This window comes from Ictalurus furcatus, chromosome 8 (genome assembly GCF_023375685.1).
Source record: "Ictalurus furcatus strain D&B chromosome 8, Billie_1.0, whole genome shotgun sequence".
In the NCBI taxonomy this organism is placed as follows: domain Eukaryota; kingdom Metazoa; phylum Chordata; class Actinopteri; order Siluriformes; family Ictaluridae; genus Ictalurus; species Ictalurus furcatus.
This window is the reverse complement of record NC_071262.1, coordinates 10,088,891-10,114,273: the sequence shown is the minus strand read 5'-3', so window position 1 is coordinate 10,114,273 and position 25,383 is coordinate 10,088,891. Positions and strand designations below refer to the sequence as shown.

The window sequence follows — 25,383 nt, the reverse complement described above, 5'->3', positions numbered from 1 at the left end:
CGAATATAGGAGTCTCCTAGCTTCCCCATTATACGACCTTGTCTGAGACATGTTAGGCATCTTCCATGTTTTATGAGCTAATCAATAGCTCATAAAAGTTTACTCGAGTAGGCAATGATCCTTTTACAGTGTCCTAGCTCAAAGTTGTCCAGACAGAAGTGGAAGTGTGGGAGATTTGGAGAGATCTCTGCACTAACTTCGGCTGATTGGATGGTGCGTAGCTGAGAGGAGAGCTATAGATAATCTTATATCACATGATGGAAGCACATCCTGTCTCCTTGCCCATGTAGAAAAAACAAAAACAAAAAAAACCCCTGCCAAATAAGGTTTTCTGGTTCTTCTCTAATAGTTTTCGTTTTTCAGAGTATGTGGGCTTGTTTCTAATGCAGAGATGTTGGATTTTTGTCACACCAATTTTTCTTCTCTTGTAGTTTTCCAGTTTTCAGATTTGCTATTTCATAGGCTCGGTATTCTGAGAAAAATGAGCCAGCAGTATGGCGATATGGAAATTTCTTGAAGCGTCTATTAGCCGCACCTCACTATCCTGTCCCCATTCATTTGAACGAATTTGCAAAAAAGATCAGCTGTTCTCCTTTATAACTGGTAGCCTGGTTTTCTGTAGGAACCCTACCCATTTACCAACCCTACAAAGCCAAAATAGGATGAATTTGGGATTTAAATAGGGTTGGCAGAAGGATTTGTGTCAGAACTGTAAAACCATTGATTGCCCAAATCCCACTCCTTTCTCCCCTTTGTGGGGTTCAAATCATTTTCTGATTACTGAGTTAGCAAGTGCTTAGTATTTCATACAAAGATGGATGTGTTGGTAGAATCATTTCTCATCACATCCACTATCATTTTCTCAAGAGTTTAGACTGCTGCAGTGCTCATTATGGCCTACGGTCATGTCATATTTCACTTCAGATTCGCCACACAGAAATCAAGACATACTTTTTTTTTTCTATAGAGAAAATAAGGCCTATTTTCAGGCCCATTAAGATGTTTTGCACTTTGACAGAGTCTATGTGATAATTAAACACACCTTTTCTTTGCTTTCTTAATACGTCAGGGCGACCAGATCCAGTTTTCTGTGGTTGTGTGTATTTTCATTAAAGTGTTTCATCTGTAGAGTTGTTATTGTAGATGCCATCTTATTTAACCTTAGTCTTTCTACTCTGTAAAACATGATCAGTTTCAAAAATGTATATTTGCTGAAGCTTCTTTTAAAAAGAATACCAGCACTGAACCTTCTCCTGTAATGTGTAACAAGGGTCTCAAATTAGTGCATGTGGATGCCCTCTTAAGTTCAGACCACAGCTTTAAAAATAGAGTTCAAGTACAAGTTCAAGTGGATTTATTGTCATTTCAACCATATAGAGCTGGTACAGTACACAGTGAAACGAAACAACGTTCCTCCAGGACAATGGTGCTGCATAAAACATAAGACACTAACCACATGAGATGAGACAGAACTAAATAAAATCTATACATTTTTACATGAAGTGCACGTGCAAATGTGCGCAAACAACACAAGACAGAATAGTACCGCTAAAACAGGACAATAGGCACAGTAAGTGACAGTCTGATATAAAAGGTAGTACAAAAGATGGGTGCCAAAGAGTAACAATATAATTTAAAAACCTGTATAAATGTAAACATAACATGCTATGACTTAGTATTCAGCAGATTAGCTTATACTGATTATGGACATAGTAGTTATTGCTGTAGCAGCCAGGTAAAGTGTATAATAGTGACAAGAAATTAAATACAATATTTTTATAAGTACAGTAGCAGCAAAAATGCAATAGAGTCCATGCAGGAATATGCAAATATTGCAATGGGAGTGGGATGGTGTTCATTTCAGAGTGTGTCTGTGTGTGTGTCTGTGTGTGTGTCTCTGTGTGTCAGTCAGTCAAGTCTCTGAGTATTGAGGAGTCTGATGGCTTGGGGGAAGAAGCTGTTACATAGTCTGGCCGTGAGGGCCCGAATGCTTCGGTACCTTTTTCCAGACGGCAGGAGGGTAAAGAGTGTGTGTGAGGGGTGTGTGGGGTCATCCACAATGCTAGTAGCTTTGTGGATGCAGCGTGTGGTGTAGATGTCTATAATGGAGGGAAGAGAGACCCCAATGATCTTCTCAGCTGTCTTCACTATCCGCTGCAGGGTCCTTGCGATTCAGAGACTGAGCTGGTCCTTACAAAGCAAGGATTTTATGATCCTACATCCATTTCTGTATTGAATTAGGCAGTTTTGACAGCTTCCAGTCAAAAGTTCAGACACACCAGTTTAGAGATTTGTTTTCTTCATTTATTAGTACTGTCTACTGTTTTAGAATATCAATAAAAACATTAACACTATAAAATACCATTAGATATACAGTAACTCCAAGTACTGTTTTATATCAAGCAATAATTTTGGCTGATCTAGAGGTCTTCATGGTATCTCATAAATGGAACCCCATTGCACAACGCCGTAGACTTGTGAACTACCCATTTTGACCTCAGAGTATGTTGCTACAAGTTATCACTCAGGGGGGCACGGTGCCTTAGTGGTTAGCACGTGGTTAGTCTGTGAATATGTATACGCTTGTGCCCTGCAATGGGCTGGACCCCCATCTAGGGTGTTCCCTGGTCCCCTGTGACCCTGTGTAAGCCATACAAAAAATGGATGGAAGTTATCACTCAAAAATACTCAAAGTGCTCAAAGAGTGTGATGGTCAGGTGTCCACAAACGTTTGGCCAAATAGTGTATGTGTACCACAGTTTCTACCTTATCATGCAATTTGAAGTGATTTTTAATGGATTGCATTAAAAATGTAGTTCCCCCCAACACACACACACACAACTCTAGTCTGTTACATCAATCGGTATTCTAATTAACTGTAATTTCAAGTACAAATTAAATTCACAAGTACAGATTGGCAGTTTGCTAAACATACATTTGATATGTGACAATTTAAAGTATTTGTTTTTTTTTTTTCTGTATAACAATCAGCAACTCTTTGTTGCCTGGTGAAGTTCAGCAGCTACATTTTTTTCTCTGCCTCTGAACAGCTTGTTGTTATGGAGGTGTCTGATTAGAAAAATCAACTTAACTGCACTTTTGAAACTGTGATCTTTATTTTCTTCTTTATGTGTGTGGGCAGTATGTTTGTGCATCAGATTTAGTCCTACACGTTGTATTATACAGTACATGCATTTAATAGATTATTTTCCAAGGATAGAAATTTGTTTGAATTTACTTGAAGGATGCCAATAATTCTGGCTTTGTATTTATCAACCTTGGTAGCATTAGGTATATTAACCTATAATTGTATTTGTATTAATAGAAACAATGAACAAGTACAAATATTTCAAATGTTGAAAGAAAGAAACCTGGACTCTGACCTGACTTGGACATATTTTATGAGAATCACTCGTGCAGTGGAACAAATGGAAATTGAGCTCTGTTTGCCTTTAATCAGTCCAGTATGTTCCCTAGTGTGTTTATTTCGGCTGTGGTGTGTGTCTGTGTTTATGTATTTTGTTAAGGACTGTTCTGGTGCTGCTTTTAATGATGAAATAACTGGAAGTGTACTGCTTATTAACTAAGAGACTTTGTTTTGTTTTTTTTTTCCCATACACATAACAGCATTTCTGAATTGCTGAAGAAGCTAATGCAAGTGATACAAGTGCACCAAGTCTAAGTTTCCACCGATTTCTTAAGGTGAAGCATGTGCAAAAGAACTGAATAGATAGTCACAGCTGAAAACACGAGTTCATGGGTTGCTTCGTACTCAGTAGTGCTGGAAACATGTAAACTTTTTGTCACTGACTGCTGGTGCTTTTTTTTTTTTTTTAATATACATACAACCACTTTTTTTTTAAATGGTGATCATGTAAATGATTCAAGTTGCTCATCAGGAAAGGAAATATCATCAGGAAATATGGTGGCATTGATAGCTTAGTGTTAAGACATTGGACTTCTGACCAGAATGTCATGAGTTCATATCCCAGCACCACCAAGCTGCTGGGGCCTTGAGCAAGGCTCTTAACCATCAACTGCTCAGTTGTATACATGAGATATATGTAAGTCGCTCTGGATAAGCGAAATGCTGTAAATATAATATTAATTAATATATTACTACATATGTAATATACAGTGTACAAGTAATAATCTTGGGATGTTTACCTTAAAAAACCTGAGTTTGAGAACATGTATCTCAACTGGTCCTGAGAAGATTTTACTCAGCCATCATAGAAAGTATGGTCACTACATCCATCACAGTCTGGTTCCCTTCTTCCTCTTCCATCTGCAAGACCAAGACATAAGCAGAGAAGATCATCGGCTGTGAACTCCCCAAAATCAAGGACCCCTACACCAGCAGGACATAGAGGAGGGCAGTAAAAATTGCATCTGACACCAAGCAACTACCTCTTTGTCAAGCTGCCATTACAAAAGCACTACAGGTCCATCATCTCCCGAACAACACACCAACTTCACCGTTTCTTTCTGGATGCTATTTGTATACTCAGCCTCCCCAGTCCATAACGCTTAATGAACCACCTCAAAATATTTTGCATTGCGGTTTGCACACACTGATCGCCATGTCTTATGCTTCTTGTCTCATGTCCTGTCTGTGTTCCTGCTGCACTGTTTCTTCTTATTGCTGCTCTGTATGTTTTGTTGTACTCTTTAATGTGGCATACTGGCACCAAACCAAAAACAATTCCTGTGAACACAACTTGCAGGCAATAAAGTGTTTCTGATTTTCGGGGTAGACATATTAAATGATTTTATGTCCAGACTGAATGGGGCATTTGGGGGTTTGAATCTTGCCTCCGCTCTGTGTGCATAGAGTTTGCATGTTCACCCCGTGCTTCAGGGGTTTCCTTCGTGTACTCCGGTTTCCTCAACCAGTCCAAAGACATGCATTGTTGGCTAATTGGCATCTCTAAACTGTCTGTAGTGTGTGAATGTGTGTGCGATTATGCCCTGCACACAGTGTCCACAGTGTCCCCTGCCATGTGTCCCGAGTTCCCTGGGAAAGGCTCCAGGCTCCCCTGTAACCCTGTGTAGGATAAGCGGTATGGAAAATGGATGGATGTCCAGTTGCCTAGTGAACAAGTAGGTTTAACACCTGACAGTAAAAAAAAAAAAAAAAAGATGTGTAGCTACATTAAAAGTAACGATGCTGTAACTATATCATGTGCTACTCGTTCCAAATCCTGACTTCTGCTTAACCACGCACATCAGCCGAGGCACGATCTGGCTGGCGGGTTTTTATTAGGCACATTCCTTTGAACGGAAACCGAACAAAATATAGTGCAGCACAAAGTTGTCACATAAGTCTTCTGCTGGGAAAATACAACACCTCACAGTTAAACAGATAAATATGATAGCCAGGCTTGAATAAAATATTTTTACATGTGATACAAGGACAAAGCACGATATCTAATAAAATGTTGAGGGCACAAACATCAAGTGCTGCACTGGGTTAGCCTGTATTAATGCACTTATCTAGCTAACTGTGTCACTATACATTACTACATTATATCATACCGCTACATGGCACCACAAACATGGCACTGATCAGCACTTTGAAGCTTCAGTTTGCTGTGTTGTCTAGCTAATTAATTTATGGTAGAGTCTACCTATGATGTTTCACCTTAAAAGTCTAATGTTCATTTACTTGTACATTCAGTTATTAAATTATTAGTTACAAATGATAGTATCAGTAATAACTTGAGTGAAAAGTAGAATCTAATGAATTTCAGAATTTCTTAGTATATAGTATGTTCCCCATTTATTTTAATGACGTCTTGCACTATGCATTGATACCACAAGTCTAATGATCCATGTTAGATCCACAGAGTGTTGAGTGAATGCATGCTTCAATGGATGGGATAAGACTCAAGGAAAATCTGAGCATTTTTGCTTACATTTAAATAGTGACCTAGAAATAGTGCAGAATATAATATTCATTTTCTTTGTTTTAAGTACTTCAAACTTCTAAAGCCTTCTGTTTATTTCCAGGTTTAATTGGAAAATTATTTTTAATGTGGTCTCAGACTTTTCGACCCCATGTATTTCACATTTAATGATAAAAAAAGACTACACACTTGTTTGTGTGTGTGTGTGTGTGTGTGTGTGTGTTTTGAGGGGGGGGGGGGGCATCAAGAGGAGCTACTTTAGTAACCTGATAAAATGTCAGTATTGTGCTTAAACAGCATCTTTTAATAGCGAGCCCAGGCACACAGTGAAGTGATCAGTAGGTCATTAAAAAAATGCAAGGTACATTGTGTGCACACAAAGAAAGTCATGAACAAGGAGCGTATGAGAGCACTTCAGTTCTGCGAGCACTGAGACACATGCTTCCTTTCACCAGGATCTAATTAAAGTATTTTTAATGACCATGTCATCTGCTTTCTGGCTCTCTATTAAAGATACTTTTGTAATATTATGTTTAATGTTGTTTAGGCCTGTATATCTGAATAATCTCATATGTGTATAGGATGTGTATAGGATTTTTGTCTTACATTCAACAACTATTCGAAGTTCGAATTTTAATTTGATAGCCCTAGAGCAGACGAGAGGACAGAAGCAGCGCAAATGGCCAAAATTTTACTGACATTCATTCTTCTGTAAACACAATGTGCAATGTCGAGGTCAGCAAAATTGATCGAGGTCATGTCCATATATGGTACGATAAGTCGATAACATAATTATCATGACAGGCCTAGTCAGTATTCTTGGTTAGAAGAGCAGTATGAGCTTGAGGAGAACTTTGGTGTTGAATTATTTGATCAGGACTTATCAAAGTCCTCTCTGAATCAATCTGAAAGATTGAGCAAGACTTTGCATGTTGCTAGGAGACCAAATTTAAAATTAACCCTGCCCAAACATGTGCTAAGAAAAGTCTTTTTTTTTTTTTTTTTTTAACCTTTCTTTTATATTTATTTTTTGGCTGTATCCTGTATAAAAAAAAAAAAATGTCCAGTTTGGTTGGGACAGGAAGAGGACATTTGTGGGGTTTCTTGACCATGAAAACTCATACAATAATTGTTTTTTTTAATATGAGTTGTTTTTAAATGCTTTAAAAGGCAATCACAGGGGTGTCTCGGTACAATTAAAATTACTCTCTAGAAGGATTTCCAGATGTCCTGATTTGAAGCCCAGCAGGATATATTCTGGAAGGATGAGTAAAGACAGAGTATTGATCGTACTGCATTTCCCAACTGAGCCCAGATCTGAGAAAATGTATATTTTAGTATTCATCATTTTTAGTTCTTTTTTTTTTTTCTTTTCTTTTCTTTTTTTGGTACACCAAGTACAAGCATCCCAAGAGAGCACAGTTCAGGGAAGGAGATGGTTATTCGCCAGTAGAAATATCACACTGTTTTAATATACTGTATATTTAACATGAATAAACTAATGAGTGGGAATTCTCAATTCTCAAGGTGCCAAAGACAATACACAAACAATATAGAGCTTTAATGAAAAGCTTATTAATTATGTTCCTACAGTTGGCAGTATATTTTGTTAGGTTCCTGCTGCATTGGCAGGCCTGATTTTAAAATGATGTTCAGCTCTCAGGGATTCCATTTTGCACAAGGAAAAAAAAACAGCCTGTGAATGCTGCATTTTATTCTCACTAGTCCTAGGCCCTACTTTCCTTCTTGCCTTTAGCTATGCCAGTGGCATTATGTGCACAGGGCTCTGTGCACAGTCCTGGACAGTGATTATCCACTCACATATACACACACAAAGAAAGGGAAGCCTGTGACCCTAATTGCTTGTGTTTCAGTGTCAATTTGATCGCAAATGCTGCACAGCCAGGAAATGAAAAACCACCCTCTTTGTCCTGAATAAATAGGTTACTCTGATAAGTGAGGAATGTGAGAAGTGAATTCTGAAAATAGTGTGACTAATAATCAGGCATATTCTTGACATGCGGTAGGTGAATGAGAGGGAAGGCAGAATATACAACAGGAGCTGCTGCGAAGGTGCATGTGGGACATGGAAAATTCGTATTTTTTGAGAAGAAAAGTGCTACATGAGATAATAACTGCATTTATATGAGAGCACAAATGCAGCATAGAAAGAACGCGAGGTTAAAATTGGGAGCGCAGGATGCCGTGTGTGACATGGCTAGGCTCAGGATGAGCAATGCGGGCGATAAATAGCGAGACGAATGCAGAGAGAAAGTGGCAGAACCGTGCTGACCCCATCCTTGCTCAGCTAGTTATTACTTGCATTCCTCTCTCAGAGACGCTAATTGGCTCAGGAGATGATGTTAAGGCAAATCACTGTAATGTTAAAGCCTCTCGTGTTTGCAGTCAGAATAAACAGTAATTATGCTGTGAATCGTGTGTAGGCGTGCAAGAGGGTGAGAAGAACAAACTGGATGGCATAAGTAGCCCTCATTGTTTCTTCTCCAGTGTTTTAATCACTCCGGGAGCCTCTCGACATAGTGTTCTTGAATCACTTGCTGAGTTTATGGCATATTCATTAACTAGGAGACATCGGTTCCTTTTAGTCTATATCTATAGTATATTCAAGTAATAGAAGGACTGCGCACACATAGTTCCCTACTTCACTTATTTTTTTTAATGTTGAAAACACTGCAAGCTTCATTATATGAAAGCACCTTCCAAAAGCTAATGGAAAGAGAAGTTGCTCTAAAAGCAATATCTAAATGACACTAGTAATGAGGAAGCGATCGACCAATGAAAGTGCAACCATATTGAGAGCGCTTAAGCAAGACAAGATAGCCCTTCAAATCACCAAGAGATTGCAATCTCCTTTTAGTTTAAAGGTGTTTTGGTTGAAAGTTATCTGAAGCTAGCAGTTTTGAAAGAAAGTATTCCCTCTAAAGTGATGTCACCAGAGCCTGAACCTTGAGAACTATGAATGTATTCATCCATCCATCCCAACCATTTTCTGTACCGCTTATCCTACACAGGGTTGTGGGGAGCCTATCCTAGCCATCATGCTGTGCCCCCCACTATGTATACAGTTGTTTTTTTATGTTTTTTTTTTAATTTTTTTTTTATGTTTACAAAACAGGGTGGCTTAGTGGTTAGCATGTTTGCTTTGAACTTCTGGGGTTGGAGGTTCAATTCCTGTCTCTGCCCTGTGTGCGCAGTTTGTCCAAAGATATGCGTTGTAAGCTGATTGGCATCTCTAAATTGTCAGCATTGGGTGAATGGGAGTGATTGTGCCCTGTGATGGGTTGGCACCCTGTCCAGGGTGTCCCCCGCCTTGAGCCCCGAGTTCCCGTGATAATCTCCAGGGTCCCCACAACCCTGTGTAGGATAAGCTGTATGGAAAATGGATGGATGGATGTTTACATAACCTAGGCTATTTAAAACTACAAGCATGCATTTTGTGCAGACATGATATCTGCCTACCATAACAGCACACAGTGATCTGCCCTCTCAGGTGCTTTCACCCAACTTCACTCAACATGTCCACACGTCAGAATACTAATTAAAATTTAAATCAATTTAAAATATAACTGGTGGTAAACAAATTTTTACCAGTATTGCTTGCTGTTACCGTGGTAACTTGGTTAACCCTGACTGGGCACAGGCCTACACGCAAGCTGACAATGCTATAACGCCTGGATGCTAGCACAACACAGGGGCAACTTTCTGAACTGACAGGCAGTATAAACACCTCCGTGCTTTGATTGGTTGGATGTCTAGGAGCAGATATTTGATTGACAGTTGCTAGAATGTAAAGACAATTTTGAATATGTGATAAAATAAAATTGAGGAATTACATAATACATTTACCAGCACACATGGGTAGATTCAATGCTTCAGGTTCAGTCATTAAAATGTTTGATAGAACAGCACTGTTGAATTCTGCAGTCTGACTGGACGGTAGTGTCAGCTGCAACACAAATCACAGGTTTATATTAATGCACTCGTTCGAAAGTTATTGTTTCTATATTAACAGCTCGTTCACAGGGACGTGTAATGATGCACACTCTACGCAACCTAAGACAGATAAATAATAAATGGATTTAAAAACTGGACTTGGAATTGTTGATATGAATGACATTTTCCTGATCCTCTTTTACACATATACATGTCGATACACATACTGTATGTGCCCATTTCAAAACCATGGGTATTAACACCGATTTAATTCCCCTTTGCTGTTATGATAACCTCCACTCTTCTGGGAAGGCTTTCCAATAGATTTTGGAGTGTGTCTGTAGGGATTTGCTCATTCAGCCACATGGGTATAAGTGAGGTCAGGCGCTGATGTCAAATTAAGAGGCCTGGGGTGCAGTCAGAGTTCCAATTTATTCCAAATGTGTTCGGTGGGATTGCGGTCAGGGCTCTGTGCAGACCACTCAAGTTCTTCCTCTCGAACCTTGGCAAACCATGTCTTCATGGACCTTTGAGCACAGGGGTATTGTCATGCTGAAACATGTTTGAAACTGGACCTTTAGTTCCTGTGAAGGGAAATCTTATTACAGCTACAGTATACAAAGATATTCAAACAATTGTGTACTTCCAACTTTGTGGCAACAGTTTGCGGAAATCACACATATGGGGATCGTGATCAGGCATCCAAATACTTTTAGTGCATCTCAATCAAATGTTATAGCATTGTAAACTCTAGTTATCCTCAAAAGTTGAACAAAAAATGACCATTTCTAATTTAATTTAGAACTGTATTATTGATTTAATTTGTATTTAATTTGGCATGTATGACCATGAAAACTATGTATGTCTTTATATGCATCTTTATTCGTAGTTTACAGCTGTTTTTGTAGCTTACAGCCATTTTTGCAGTTTGTTAAACAGACTACTTGTCAACTCTCCCGAACCTGAAATTTACAGAAAGCCTAGGCAAGTTTAGAAAGCTCATTAAGGAAAAAAAAAAACATTTCTACGATCTATTGGAAATATATTTAGGCTTTCTGAAAGCAGCATTATCAAAGAAAAACCCAATTTTGATCAAAACCTGATTTCTCAGTTGCAGGGATATAGAACGTTTTATATCCAGGGCGCCACACATATTATGATAAGTGTTTTAACTTAAAAACCCTGCCTTCAAGCTTACTTTTAATTGCCTTGCTCTCAAATTGTTATTAGATAACAATGACTTCATTTCACTGTTTAATGTTCTTGGCTAGGCTCTGACCACGGGCAGCATTCCCGGCTTCATCGATGTTGTATTGAACCTGAACTCCCAGGCGCTCTTAGAGGACAACCTTCTCTGGCAGGCCAAGAACACTGGGAAAAGGATCATCTTCTACGGTGATGACACGTGGGTGCGGCTTTTCCCTAAGCACTTCTTAGAGTACGACGGCACCACGTCTTTCTTCGTCTCCGACTACACTGAGGTGAGGGAAGCAGAGGTTGCAATAGGGCTATATGTGCACTACAATTCCTTTGGTTGTATTTTATTTTATTTCAGTTAAACACATTCAGTAAAACCCTTTTTCACATCAGGGCTTCATTGATACAAATAAAAAGATACCAACAAAGTTGTGTAATTACATAATACATTTATCAGCACACATGGGTAGATTCAACGCTTCAGGTTCAGTCATTAAAATGTATGATAGCACAGCACTGTTGAATTCTGCAGTCTGAGTGGTAGTCTTAGACTGGACAGTAGTGTCAGCTGCAACACAAATCATAGGTTTATATTAATGCACTCGTTCAAACATGTTATTGTTTCTATATTAACAGCTCATTCACAGGGACGTGTAACGATGGACACTACACAACCTAAGACTGATGAATAATAACTGGATTGAAAAAGTGCTATTATTTTACAGAAAAAAGACTTTGCATTGTTGATATATGGTGACACTTTCTGTACAACGTCTTGTTGGTTATTGAAAACGAATCAAATTCGGAGTGGTAACGGTACCTCTGCTTTGCATTGGGCTGTAACACACCACTCTGATGTTGGTGGTTTTCCTATAATAGTAGCAAAAGCCATTGTGTTTATGGCTTCATTCATGGTTATAATCATTATCATTTTGGTCAGTATTGAGATCACAAATATTTATCACAATTATTCATCCAATTAGGAATGAAGTAGTTTTATTGTATTTAAGAAAGAGATAACACTTTATTGATCCCGAGGGGAAATTAGGAGCAAATACACTTGAGAAGAAAGTCAGATGAAATAAAGATAAAGAAGAATAAATATTGAATCACCAGAAAAGTCTTTCACATTTAATGGTTATATTCATAATAATGTAGAATATAGGAGGAGAAGAATTGGAAAAGGTGTTCAGAGAACAGAAATGTTTTCAGCTCAGCTTTAAAAGAAGAGATGGTGCAGTGATTGAGGTAGTGTGTTCCAAAGTTTAAGTGCTGAGACACTGAAACACCTGCCTACCTTAGTGGACAATTTAAACTCCGGGACAGTTAAGCGCTCTGTGTCAGAAGATCTGAGAGAATGTACAGGGGTGCAGGGATTGAGCAGCTCAGAAAGGTAAGATGGAGCGCAGACTTGTAAGGCTTTATCCTGTATGTCTTAATGCAGGAGTTCATACTGGACCTGACTGAAACTAGTATCCAGCGTAGCTTGTGGAGTATAGCTGTGATGTGAGCAGATTTTGCAGGTACGAGAATTGTAGCAGCTGAGATTTGTGTATACTGAAGCTACTGTATGGTTTTTGCTGGGAATGGGGGAAAACAGGGGTTTACAGTAGTCAAGATGAGGAGTGATCAAAGCAAGACCAAATTTAAGCATTATTTGTGTTAAGAGAGACTAAGAGAGAGGTAAAAAAATCATGCCCAGTTTTTCCATCTCGTGCCCCATCAATCTTACTGACAAGGGCATTTGGACAGTAAGAATTTAGGGTCAATAAGCAAAACTTCACTTTTATTAGTGTGCAATTTTTGAAAAATGCCATTCATCCATGGTTTACTATATCGAGTGTGTGATATATTAGCTAGATTAGAAATGAGGTTTTATTTATTTATTTATTTATTTTTTTATAAGCATGAGGCTGACAGTTGACAGTTTTAAGAGTAGAAGATGTATAACCTGAAAAATCAAAACTGGAAACGAAACACAATTAGACAAATATTAAATAATCATAAATTAATAATGCTCTGCAGTATGTAACCAAAAAGACATGAAATCAATAAAAAATGACCTCCAATTCCCCCAATTATGTTATATTCATTATGTAGGCAATATAAGGATTACGATTAAATCAGGGATGGACAAATCACAAGCCCAGATGCCCAGGAGAAGCAAAATACAAATTTGGGCTGTCAGTTCTCAATTAACAGTTGCATGGTGGACAAGCAGGTTCAGTAGACTATTGTTAAAACTGTCACCAGCATTTGTTACTTCACTCATCCAATAAGCAGATAAAGAGAAGCTCTACTTCCTGTTCAGTTCCATAAAAGAAAATCGTTTATTTGATATTTTTGTTCAAACAAAAAACACCCCAGTATCATTTCTCTGTTGTAAAAAAGCCTATTAATTAGCTGGAACAGTTCCTTGACAATATTTCCAGAAATTCAGGAATATGAAGGGACATGGAAACTTACTTACTAATGTGCCATTCAACTAAAACTCATAACTCAGAATTTCTGAAATTGGACTAGGAAAAATCAAAGAACTCTAAATTCTTATTCGTAAAGTCAAGAAGCTGTCTTCAATGCCCAGTTCAGCATGTCACGTCATATAAACATGGCTGCTGAGGTCGAAAATAAATATAATATAAAATATAACTATTCAAGTATTCACTTATTTTTCACTGTCTATATTAATACACATAATTAGCTACTTAGGTTTTTGAGTTAAATTACGTTAGTTGCCGCTTTTTAACCTACTGTAGTTAATTGTATTCCCATAGGACTGGGCAGCACATAGGATAGCTATTGTAGTTATGATTTGTCTACCTGGAAAGGACTCATTTTATTGTATATGCGCATGTGTGTATGTCTCAGGTGGACAACAATGTGACACGTCATTTGGACAGCACCCTGAAGAGAGACGACTGGGACGTGTTGATCCTGCATTATCTGGGACTGGACCACATCGGACACATCAGTGGGCCGCACAGCTCTCTAATTGGGCCCAAACTCCTCGAGATGGATGACGTCATGAAAAAAATACACACCTCTGTTATCACAACGGTAACACCCTCCCTTTGTGTCTCTCTCTTTGTGTTTCCTTACTGATTTGTTTGTTGTTTTTTGCAGTGGAGTGCACTCGATTTTCTAAGCCCCTGGCTATACTGATTGGAAATTGGAGCAGATTCTAATCAAGGTGATGAAAGACATGATCTGGTTTAGATGATCTGAAATAAATCAGATTTGACTTTGATTTTAAGTAATTTTTTAAGCCAAGCCACCACCCCAGAGCACTTCTATGTTAGATTCAATTCCAGCTTTGATATTACTCATTTATGCTGTTGCCTTGGATTCAGTAGTACATGTCAGAATATGTACAGTGCCCTCCACTAATATTGGCACCCTTGGTTAATATGAGCAAAGAAGGATGTGGAAAATTGTCTTTATTGTTTAAACTTTTGATCTTTTGTTAAAAAAAATCACAAAAATACCCTTCTCTCATGCATATCAAACAATTTCAAACAAGACACAAGTTTATCCAAAATAAAACCCAACTTTGTTATATATAGGTGTGCAACAATTATTGACACCTTTTTAAGCCAGGTTCACACTGTACGATTTTGGCCACTATTTGGTCATCTGAGACAAATTTTGAGAATATTAAAAGATTCCTATAATCCTAGGCCAAAATCTGAAGTCTCTGATCACTAGTTTGACGCGTTCCGCGACAGCCGATTAATGGCCGTTGCAATCACATTTTTCCTCACATTAAATTCTGACAGTGTCAGAAGATTTGAGGCACAGTCCTGTGGCTTCTTCTACTTTGTATGAGTCTTCTTGTGTGCGTCCGTTTTTTGCGTCTTGATTGTCGAACAGTCTGACCTTAATGGCAACTGAGATCCTACAGTGTGTCATGGCTTACAGCGGGGATCATGTTCGTACAGTCTAACAAGCAACAGTCACAAAAGACTATTAAAAATTGCACAGTGTGCACCTGGTTTAGTCAATATTTGTGCTACCTCCCTTTGCCAAGATAACAGCTCTGAATCTTCTCCTGTAATGCCTGATGAGGTTGGAGAATACATGGCAAGGGATCTGAGACCATTCCTCCATACAGAATCTCTCCAAGTCCTTCGAATTTCGAGGTCCACGCTGGTGAACTCTCCTCTTCAGTTCACCCCACAGGTTTTCTATGGGTTTCAAGTCAGGGGAATGGGATGGCCATGGTAGGACCTTGATTTTGTGTTCAGTAAACCATTTTTGTGTTGAATTTGATGTATGTTTTGGATCATTGTCCTGCTGGAAGATCCAACCACAGCCCATTTTAAGCTTTCTGGCAGAGGCATTCAGGTTTTCATTTAATATCTATTGATGTTTGATAGAGTCCATGATGCCATGTATCCTAACAAAATGTCCAGATCCTCTGGCAGAAAAACAGCCCCAAAACATTAAAGAGCCACCACCATATTTAACCATGAGCATGCGGTACTTTTCCATATGGCTACCTCTCTGTGTGTTCCAAAACCACCTGTGGTGTTTATTGCCAAAAAGCTCTATTTTGGTTTCATAGAACCCAGTAGTTCCAGTAGTGTCTGGCAAACTGAAGACGCTTGAGTTTGTTTTTGGAAGAGAGTAGAGGCTTTTTTCTTGAAACCATTGCAAACAACTTGTGGTGATGTAGGTGACTTTCTTAGTGTACTTTTGGATACTTTCTGACCCCAAGACTGCAATTCTGCAATTCTCCAGCTGTGATACTTGGAGATTTTTTGTCCACTTGAACCTTCACAGTGCGTTGAGACAATATAGACACACGTCCTCTTCTGGGTTTATTCTTAAGATTTGAAGTTGACTAGAATGTAATTATTGCCCTGATGGTGAATGGGCATTTTCAATGCTTGTGCTATTTTCTTATAGCCACTTCCCATTTTGTGAAGCATGGCAACCTTTTGCCGCACATCACAGATGTATTTCTTGGTCTTACCCATTGTTATGAATGACTAATTGAATTTCAAGTTCAAGTGGCTTTATTGTCATTTCAACCATATACAGCTGGTACAGTACACAGTGAAACGAAACAACGTTCCTCCAGGACCATTGTGCTACATAAAACAACACACTAACCACATGAGACACAGAACTAAATAAGATCTGCACATTTCGACATAATGTACACGTGCAGACGTGTGCTAACAACACAGGACGGTACAATAACTACTAAAACAGGACAATAGGCACAGTAAGTGACAGTGTAGTGCCAAACAGTATCATTTTAGTGTGGAAGTGTCTGATATAACTGGTAGTACAGAAGATGGGTGCCAAGGAGTAACAATATAATTTAAAAATGCTATAAATTTGAACATAACTTAGTCTTCAGCAGATTAGCATATACTGTACCAAATATAGAAATAGCAGTTATTGTGGTACCAGCTAGGTAAAATGTATAATAGTGACAATAAATTAAATACTATATTTTTATAATACAGTAGCAGCAAAAATTCAGCAGAGTCAATGCAGGAATGTGCAAATATTGCAATGGGAGTGGGGTGGTGTTCGGTTCAGAGAGTGTGTGTGTGTGTGTTAGGGCTGCATGATTATCGCCAAAATGATGATCACGATTATTTTGATCAATATTGAGATCACGATTATTTATCACTATTATTCAATGATTCTAGGGACAACATATTTTTATTGCACTTTCACATTTAAATAAACAGACCGCTGCTTTCACCACCATGTTGTGCTACATTCCTGCTAATGTACAAATCTTTGGATCAAATTAGACTGATCCTTAAAGTGCATTGTCTCGTAGAAGCAAAATATAAATAAAATTGTACCCAAAATATAGGATAAGTAAAAATAAAAATGCCATCAACCAAATGAAAATATGCAAAATGCATATGCAGAAAAGGCAGTAACAGTGTTTACAGGAGGAGAGACGCAGCCAAATCACCCAATAGAGTGGCACATGTCATTTTGTACCGGAACCCGGAAAGCTTGATTGTGAAAGAAAGAAGTTGTGAATGAACACAACTTTTATGGAGTTTGAAACCTAAATACAATCGCCAGAAAAAAAAAAGCTCACCATATGGTATAAACGAACTACACCACGGCCGCTCTACTTCAACGTCACCATCACCAAGTTTCCGACAACTTTTCCAAACTTGATTTTAAAAACATTTTCCATAATACAGATTTGCTCCGTGGATGAATCTTCATCCATGTTTTTTTTGGAATTGTGCACAGCATACCTGAACCTGTTTATCTGCAAAGACTTTTCCTGTTCAGCGTGATGACGTTTAATGTCCCCAACAATGTGTGTAGTCCCATTTAGCAACATGTTAGTGTCATGATTTACCCTTGCACAAGCGCTGACACATGAAGCGAAGCTGGCAGCTCGAGCGCTAAAATGCAAACTCGTTTCCGGGTTTCGGCATTACAAAATGATGTCATCCCTGTGCCACTCTATGGTGACCAGGAAGCGCTTGATTTGATATGCAGCAGAGTTTTCTATGAGTGGAGGATGAATTTTAGACATCAATATTTCAGTCGATAATGTTCATGTAATCTTGGGCAGTCAAAATCGTAATCGAGATTGATATTTGATTAATTGTGCAGCCCTAGTGTGTGTGTGTGTGTGTGTGTGTGTGTGTGTGTGTGTGTGTGTGTCAGTCAGTGTCAGTCCAGTCTCTGAGTATTGAGGAGTCTGATGGCTTGGAGGAAGAAGCTGTTACACAGTCTGGCCATAAGGGCCCGAATGCTTCGGTACCTTTTTCCAGATGGCAGGAAGGTGAAGAGTGTGTCTGAGGGGTGTGTTTATGTCTGGCGGCTTTGTGGATGCAGTGTGTGGTGTAAATGTCTGTGCTGGGGGGGAGCGAGACCCCGATGATCTTCTCAGTTGTCTTCACTATCCGCTGCAGGGTCTTGCAATCCAATGAGGTGCAATTTCTGAACCAGAGAGTGATGCCAATGCTCAGGATGCTCTCAGTAGTTCCTCTGTAGAACATGGTGAGGATGAAGGGTGAGAGATGGGCTTTCTCCAGCCTTCGTGGAAAGTAGAGACGCTGCTGGGCTTTCTTGGCTATGGAGCTGGTGTTGACTGAGAACCTCACCTGGTCCCTCAGGTGAACACCAAGGAATTTGATGCTCTTCACGATCTCCATGTAGGAGCCATCGATGTTCAGCGGAGAGTGGTCGCTCCGTGTTCTCAACTACCATCTCTTTTGTTTTGTCCACATTCAGAGACAGTTTGTTGGCTCTGCACCAGTCCATTAGCCGCTTCACCTCCTCTCTGTATGCTGACTCATCGTTCTTGTTGATGAGACCCACCACGGTCGTGTCATCGGCAAACTTGATGTGGTGATTGCAGCCATACCTTGCTGCATAGTCGTGAGTCAGCAGAGTGAACAGCAGTGGACTGAGCACACAGCCCTGAGGGGCCCCCGTACTCACTGTGGTGGTGCTGGAGATGCTGTTCCTGATCCTGACTGATTGAGGTCTCCCAGTCAGGAAGTCTATGAACAGCATTTGAACGTAGGTGTCCTTCTTGTCCAGGTGGGTGAGGGCCAGATGTAGGGTGGTGGCAATGGCATCATCTGTTGAGCGGTTGGTGTGATATGCGAACTGCAGTGGGTCCAGTGAGGTGGGCAGCATTGTCTTTATGTGCCTCATGATGAGCCTCTATAAGCACTTCATGATGATGGATGTGAGTGCAACGAGACTATAGTCATTGAGGCAGGACACTGAAGACTTCTTCGGCATGGGGACAGTGGTGGTAGCCTTGAAGCACGTTGGAACGATGGTGCTGCTCAGGGAGATGTTGAAGATGTCAGTGAAAACATCTGCTAGCTGGTCTGCACATCCTCTGAGCACTCTGCCAGGAATGTTGTCTGGTGCAGCAGCCTTCCGTGAGTTGACTCCGCATAGCACTTTCCTCACATCAGCCGTGGTTAGACACAGCACGTGGTCGTTGGGAGGAGGGGTGGTCTTCCTTGCTGCCACGTCCTTCTGTGCCTCAAACCGAGTGTAGAAGTTATCCAGTGCATCTGGAAGGGAGGCATCACTATCACAGGCAGGTGATGTCCTGTAGTTGCTGATGGCCTGAATGCCCTGCCACATGCGCAGCATGTCGCTGCTATCCGTGAAGTGGCTGTGGATTTTCTGGGCGTGTGTGCGCTTTGCCTCTCTGATGACCCGGAACAGTTTGGCCGTCGCTGTTCTTCGGGCCGCCTTGTCACCTCGAGTCCTCAGCAGTGCATGCACCTCCGTAGTCATCCACGGCTTCTGGTTGTGTAGCGATTATCTTAAAGACGGTGACGTCATCAACGCAATTGCTGCTGTAGCTGGTCACTGATGCCATGTATTCCTCGTAGTTGGTGGAGTTGCTGTCAGTTGCAGCTTCCCTGAACATGTCCCAATCAGTGTGCTCAAAGCAGTCCTGAAGAGCAGAGATGTCTCCTACTGGCCAGGTTTTCACCTGCTTCAAAACCGGTTCGGAGCATCTGACGAGCAGTCTGTATGCTGGGATTAGCATAACAGAGATGTGGTCTGAGTAGCCGAGATGGGGGCGGGGCTCTGGTCTGAGTAGCCGAGGTGGGGCGGGGCTCTGCTCTGAGTAGCCAATGTGGGGGCAGGGTTCTGGTCTGAGTAGCTGAGGTGGGGGCGGGGCTCTTCCCTGTACGCCCCAGGGATGTTTGTGCAAACAAGATCCAGTGTGTTTGCCCCTCTCGTTGCAAAGTCCACTTGTTGGTGAAATTTATGGAGCACTAACTTGAGATTTGCATAATTGAAATTTCCGGCGACAATAAACAGTCCATCAGGGTGTGTGTTCTGCAGTTCGCTAACAGCCCCATACAGCTCACAAGGCACCTCCTTAGTATTAGCACTGGGGGGAATGTACACTCTGATTATCAGAAGAGTGGTGAATTCCTGTGGTAAATAAAATGGTCTGTATCTAATGGTCACAAACTCCACCAGCGATGAGCAGTAACTAGAAACTAGCACAGAGTTCTTGCACTATTCCGTGTTGATGTAAACACACAAGCCTCCACCACGAGCCTTACTTCACAGAGCTGCATTTCTGTCAGCACGAAATGAGGCGAGCCTGTCTAGCTGAATGGCGGCATTCGGAACTCGGTCACTGGGCCATGTCTCCGTGAACACCAAGACGCAGCAATCTCTAAATTCACGCCGCGTTGCCTGCTGTTTTATTGTCCAGGGAGCAAACATTGGAGGGCAGGATGGTTGGCTAGGCTACCGGCTAGGGTTTGCTTTTAGCCTAGCGTGGACCTCCGCCCTATTTCCACGCTTCCGTTTCCTCGCACACCGCTTTCGATGTCCCCTCCCTTGGGCACTGGCATAAGGCATCACAGAGGACTGGATGCCTGGTCTCTGCAGAAAGTCGAGACTGCATTGCTTCTCCAGCAGATCATCATGCAGGCTGGTTGTTGCATGATTTCTGTATTTTAACAGTGTCTGGCGATGGTAAACATGAACACCGGTTTCTCTGATGTCCATGTGCTGTTAAAAACAGTCTACGAGGCGAAAATACCACCACTTTATATCTGGAGAGGCCGCGGCGTGCTACTGCCGCACCGCCATCTTATATAGAAAATTCACAAAAATACTCTGCTCTCATGGACTACGTTTACATGGACAGCAATAATCTAATTATTGACCTTATTCTGAATAAGACAATATTCTGATTAATATTTTAATCAGTGTTTACATGAGTCACTTTTTAGAATGTTCCTTTGATGTTCCCATTTTACGTTATAGAACATAAATCGATTAACGGCACACGTCATTACATCCCCGCGCCACGCCGTCCGACGTTCCCGCCGGAATGTCACGTATCAATATACAGTTCGTCTTCATTATGGTATTGTATACAGTTTTGGGTGTTTTTATTTTTAATTTCACGAAAGCTTCGAGTGCAGTTAATTATTAGTCATGCTATACGTGCATATAGACGACTGCTTGAAGCCGTGGGCTGCATCCAAAACCGCATATTTACTTAATAAATAGCAGCTGAGATGCATGTGTTTCACCTACTATATAGTAGGTAAGTATGCAGTTTCGGATGCAGCCGTGCTCTCTTGTTTGCCGTCAAACGGTTGAGCACTGTCGTGTGTGTGTGTGTATGTGTGTCCTGTTGCAAAATGCGGTGAAAACTCCCACACGACGTTAATAGTGTGATTAAGGTGTTTACATGTCTGTAATTCACATCGATAATGTGACTAAAACAGGAATACTCCACATTTCTTTATTCGATTTGTGTTTACTTCGAGTATGACTTTAGTCGGATTAAGGTCATCAAAAATTACTGTTTACATGGTAGTTTCTTAGAGTTATTGTCTTAATCAGGTTAAATCAAGGTACTGATGGATATCAAACAATTGCAACCACAACACAGGTTTATCCAAAAAATATATATCTTTGTTAAATATAGGTGTGCAACATTTTGGCCTATGTGTTACCTCATATTTATACTCCTGTGAAACAGGAAGTCATGGTCACCCATGTGTACTAAAAAAAATTTAATCTCAATGGGAATATACTTCAAATATATTTTTCTTATGAGTTCATAGGGGTGCCAATAATTGTTGCATACCTATATTTAACAAAGATGTGTGTAATATATATATATATATATATATATATATATATATATATATATATATATATATATATATATATATATATATATGTATGTATGTGTGTGTGTATATATATATATATATATATATATATATATATATATATATATATATATATATGTGTATATATATGTATATATGTATATATATATATATATATATATATATATATATATATATATATATATATATATATATATATGTGTGTGTGTGTGTGTGTGTGTATATATATATATATATATAATTTTTTTTTTTTTTTTTTGATAAACCTGTGTTGTGTTTGCAATTGTTTGATATCCATGAGAGCAGAGTATTTTTGTGAATTTTCTGAACAAAAGATCAAAAGGTTAAACAATAAAGACAATTTTTCACAGCCTTGTTTGCTCATATTTACCAAGGGTGCCAATATTAGTGGAGGGCACTGTATCCTGTTTATATAGCTGGTAACTGTCAAGTGCTTTTAAAAGTGTTTTTCAGTCTAATGTTCACTTTTCAGCTGCAAACACCCACAAGAGTCAGTATTATATCATTCTCATCACACACGTCTTCATGTTTTATGGAATATCAGTGGCTGCATTGTGCCAACCTCAGCCTTTGATGAGTTTATACAAAGTGCCCAGCGCGTCATTTTGCAGATATATTATTTAATAGACTCAAATGCTGCTCTGTTCTCCTGCATTTTTAACCACGATCAGCCTTGAAGCTTTCACTCACTTTCACAGACAGAGTCAATGAAGGAGCTTCCATTCTTTGTTACTCCTTGTTTTGTTACTTGTTTTCACATTATATGTTCCACCTTCTTTCCTTCTATTTTTTTTTTTCTTCCTCTCAGAAGATTCTCTGGAACTCTCCAGCTCCGGTTTGGTGGCTTAAATATCAGATGAAGCATTGTGACCCAAATTTAGAAAGCTTTATTGATCATACCAGGCTTTTGGATTGACACCAATCCCTGCAACATATCTGTCTCTGTTTTCACTTTTTTTCTCTGCATCTGGCTTTGTTTCTGTCTCTTATGGTCGCACAGTCTATGCTTCCTTTACCAACCCCCTCAAAACTGTTACGGTAAGTGAGTTTGAAAGAAGGAGGACACTGGACCACCAAGTAGGAGGAAACTGGACAGTCAATATAATGTTAAACATTTTATGCAAAGACTTTTCTTAAGTTTGTTATATATGACTATCTCTGTAGTTTATGCATGCAATCGAGAATTGCTGCTTAAAGCTTCAAGTCATCAAGTTAGCACCCAACTTCCTCAGTGTTTTACTGGTGAGCCCACTACACCCCCAGAGTTTTGAGCAGTAAGGGCTGGTTTCCCAGGATCACTCTCTTTGACATCCGGAGCCCAGGGTCCTTCCTTTACCTCCACATACACTCTACTCTTCTCATCGGCTTCTGAGAGCGCTTTGATGCCTTGCTGATGGCCCTGACCTTACTCTCCCATCTCTTTTAGAAGCCTGGTTGTTGACATGGCTACAATTCCTCTGCACCCTACCACTGCAGTTGTTTGGCATCCACCACAAGTGCTCACATGCCTCATCTATATCATTTTCCCAGTGCACTATAAGCACTATGAGGTACACGAGGTACACGAGGAGCACAGAGGAGGACCACAGTCTGGCGTGATGTCTGTAGAAACCTCAGCGCATTTGCTGAGAAAGCACTTCTGGCTCAGATCGATCATCTTGCAGTCCTGTGCAGCACACAACTGCCTGGAGCTTGGATGATTCTGGCCTTTCCTGATAAATGGTAAATGAAGTGGTTTACAGGACACAGGGGTATGTACTTTGTTAAATGGGTATGTTTTGAGCAGCCTCATTAGAATTTACAAAGCATTTAAAGGATCCTAATTGATTTACTGACATATTGAATAGTAGTGATTGACTGACTAATGTCTTTTTATTTGGAACTTGGTGTTCTCTGATGCAAACTGAAGTCTAGCCACTAATGAGCTTGCTTACTCTGAGAAAGCCCACTACAGCTAGCACAGATAAATGGACCTGGCACCTTTGCCCAGAATATCTCTCTAGACCAGGACTGTCACATGTAGCCTGCAGCCTGTGAAAGGTTATATTCTGGCCAACCGAATGAAATTGTCTTGTGGACTGTAACTGAATCAAATGTTTTGGAAAAGAGCTAGTCTCTGTTATTCCACATGGGGGCAAAATAGAGCATTAAACTCAGAACTAAGCTCAGCTACTGACAAAATGTGCTGATTTGTAATTCTTCATTAGCAAGTTTAACATTTGACTCTGCAACTATGTCTCTTTACAAAAGAACTCATTTAAAAGATATGAATGCCATATAGAGTCCACACACACACACACATATATATATATATATATATATATATATATATATATATATATATATATATATATATATATATATATATATATATATATATATATAATGTGTGTGTGTGTATATCTTCCAAATTTTCTTTTTCTTTTTTGTCCAGCCCACTTGAAATTGACCTAACTGTAATGTGGCCCTTTTGCCTAAAACAGGTTTGACAAGTAAACTAGTGATTCTCTCTCTGTCTCTCAACATTATGACAGGTTTCCTCTTGATCTACAAGCTTGTTTGATGTTGCACAGATGAGAGATATAATTACTCAATTCTTCATAGCCTACAAAGAGGGAATGTGCTCATTTACCAAATCTGCACAGCAGGCAAGGGAGAGAACAGGACAGAACCTATTTGTGTTCAGGTTCACGTCTTCCTCATATGCTTACCTAATCCTTTAAAAGGAACAGAAAATGTATTCATTTGAGATGGCTTCCTCCTGTAGGAAAAGAGTGGTTGCAATGGAAACACTGCCAAGCCTTGTCTTCTTTCCCTGTGGACAAGTGACTTTCAGTCATCTGCTGACATGATGGTCTGCAGTGTCCTTTTTCTTTCAACATGAGAAAGAAAAACCTCCCCCCTTGTGGCTTTTATTACTCAATAAACTTTTTGACGATAAACGCTTGCATTTGTTACATGTATTTCTTGGTGGCATGACCCATATTAATTCTGTAAGAGTAATTTGTTCCAAAATCCTACTGCCTTCTGGGTCTCAGCCAGGGATGCATTCTGGCCACTAATCAGATAAATTATATTAACACCATTTTGACTGGGTGGCACTAGTCCAGGTTAGATCCTGAGCTCTACCTACTGTCAGGATGGGGCTTTGCATATTCTCCCTATGTCCATGTCCATATAGGTTTCCTCTGGACATACTGGTTTCCTCACAGCTGCTGAAAACATCTTGTCATATGGACTGGGTACACTGGACTGGCAAACAGTGATAGGACTTAGCAAGCATATTGAATCTTACTTCTTGCTATTAATAAATTAGTCGTTTGACCTGAAGTCTACTGTCTAATTTAACTCATTGTTACACTTGTTAGAAAGACAACATACTCACTTTGGTGAGTTGGCTTTCTATGGAGTGCTATTTTTTTTATTCTGAACCTTCTCTAGGCCACAGCTGCTAATCTCTGAATGGCTGTCTAGCATTAAAGAAGCAAGACATTCTTCCTTGCCCTTGGGGCTGTGGTTTTTCTATGTTTTCTCTGTTTTGGGGATAGCTCATGCAAGGAGAGCTCTGATGCAGTCTGATGTGTGTGCATTTGGTCGCCAGTTCAGGTGGTCTACTCTCAAAAGGCATGTAAAGTTTGTAGGAACCTCTC

At 39.8% G+C, this 25,383-nt stretch overlaps 1 protein-coding gene across 2 annotated transcripts in view; it reads left to right on the top strand.

Moving 5' to 3' along the window:
* pigg (phosphatidylinositol glycan anchor biosynthesis class G) overlaps positions 1-25,383 on the top strand; it is a 154,697-nt gene that overhangs the window by 8,060 nt on the left and 121,254 nt on the right. For both annotated transcript variants that reach the window (XM_053630634.1, XM_053630636.1), the window contains exons 3-4: positions 11,135-11,344; positions 13,929-14,117. In XM_053630634.1, the coding sequence (XP_053486609.1) occupies positions 11,135-11,344; positions 13,929-14,117 (399 nt within the window). The remainder of the gene's footprint in view (positions 1-11,134; positions 11,345-13,928; positions 14,118-25,383) is intronic.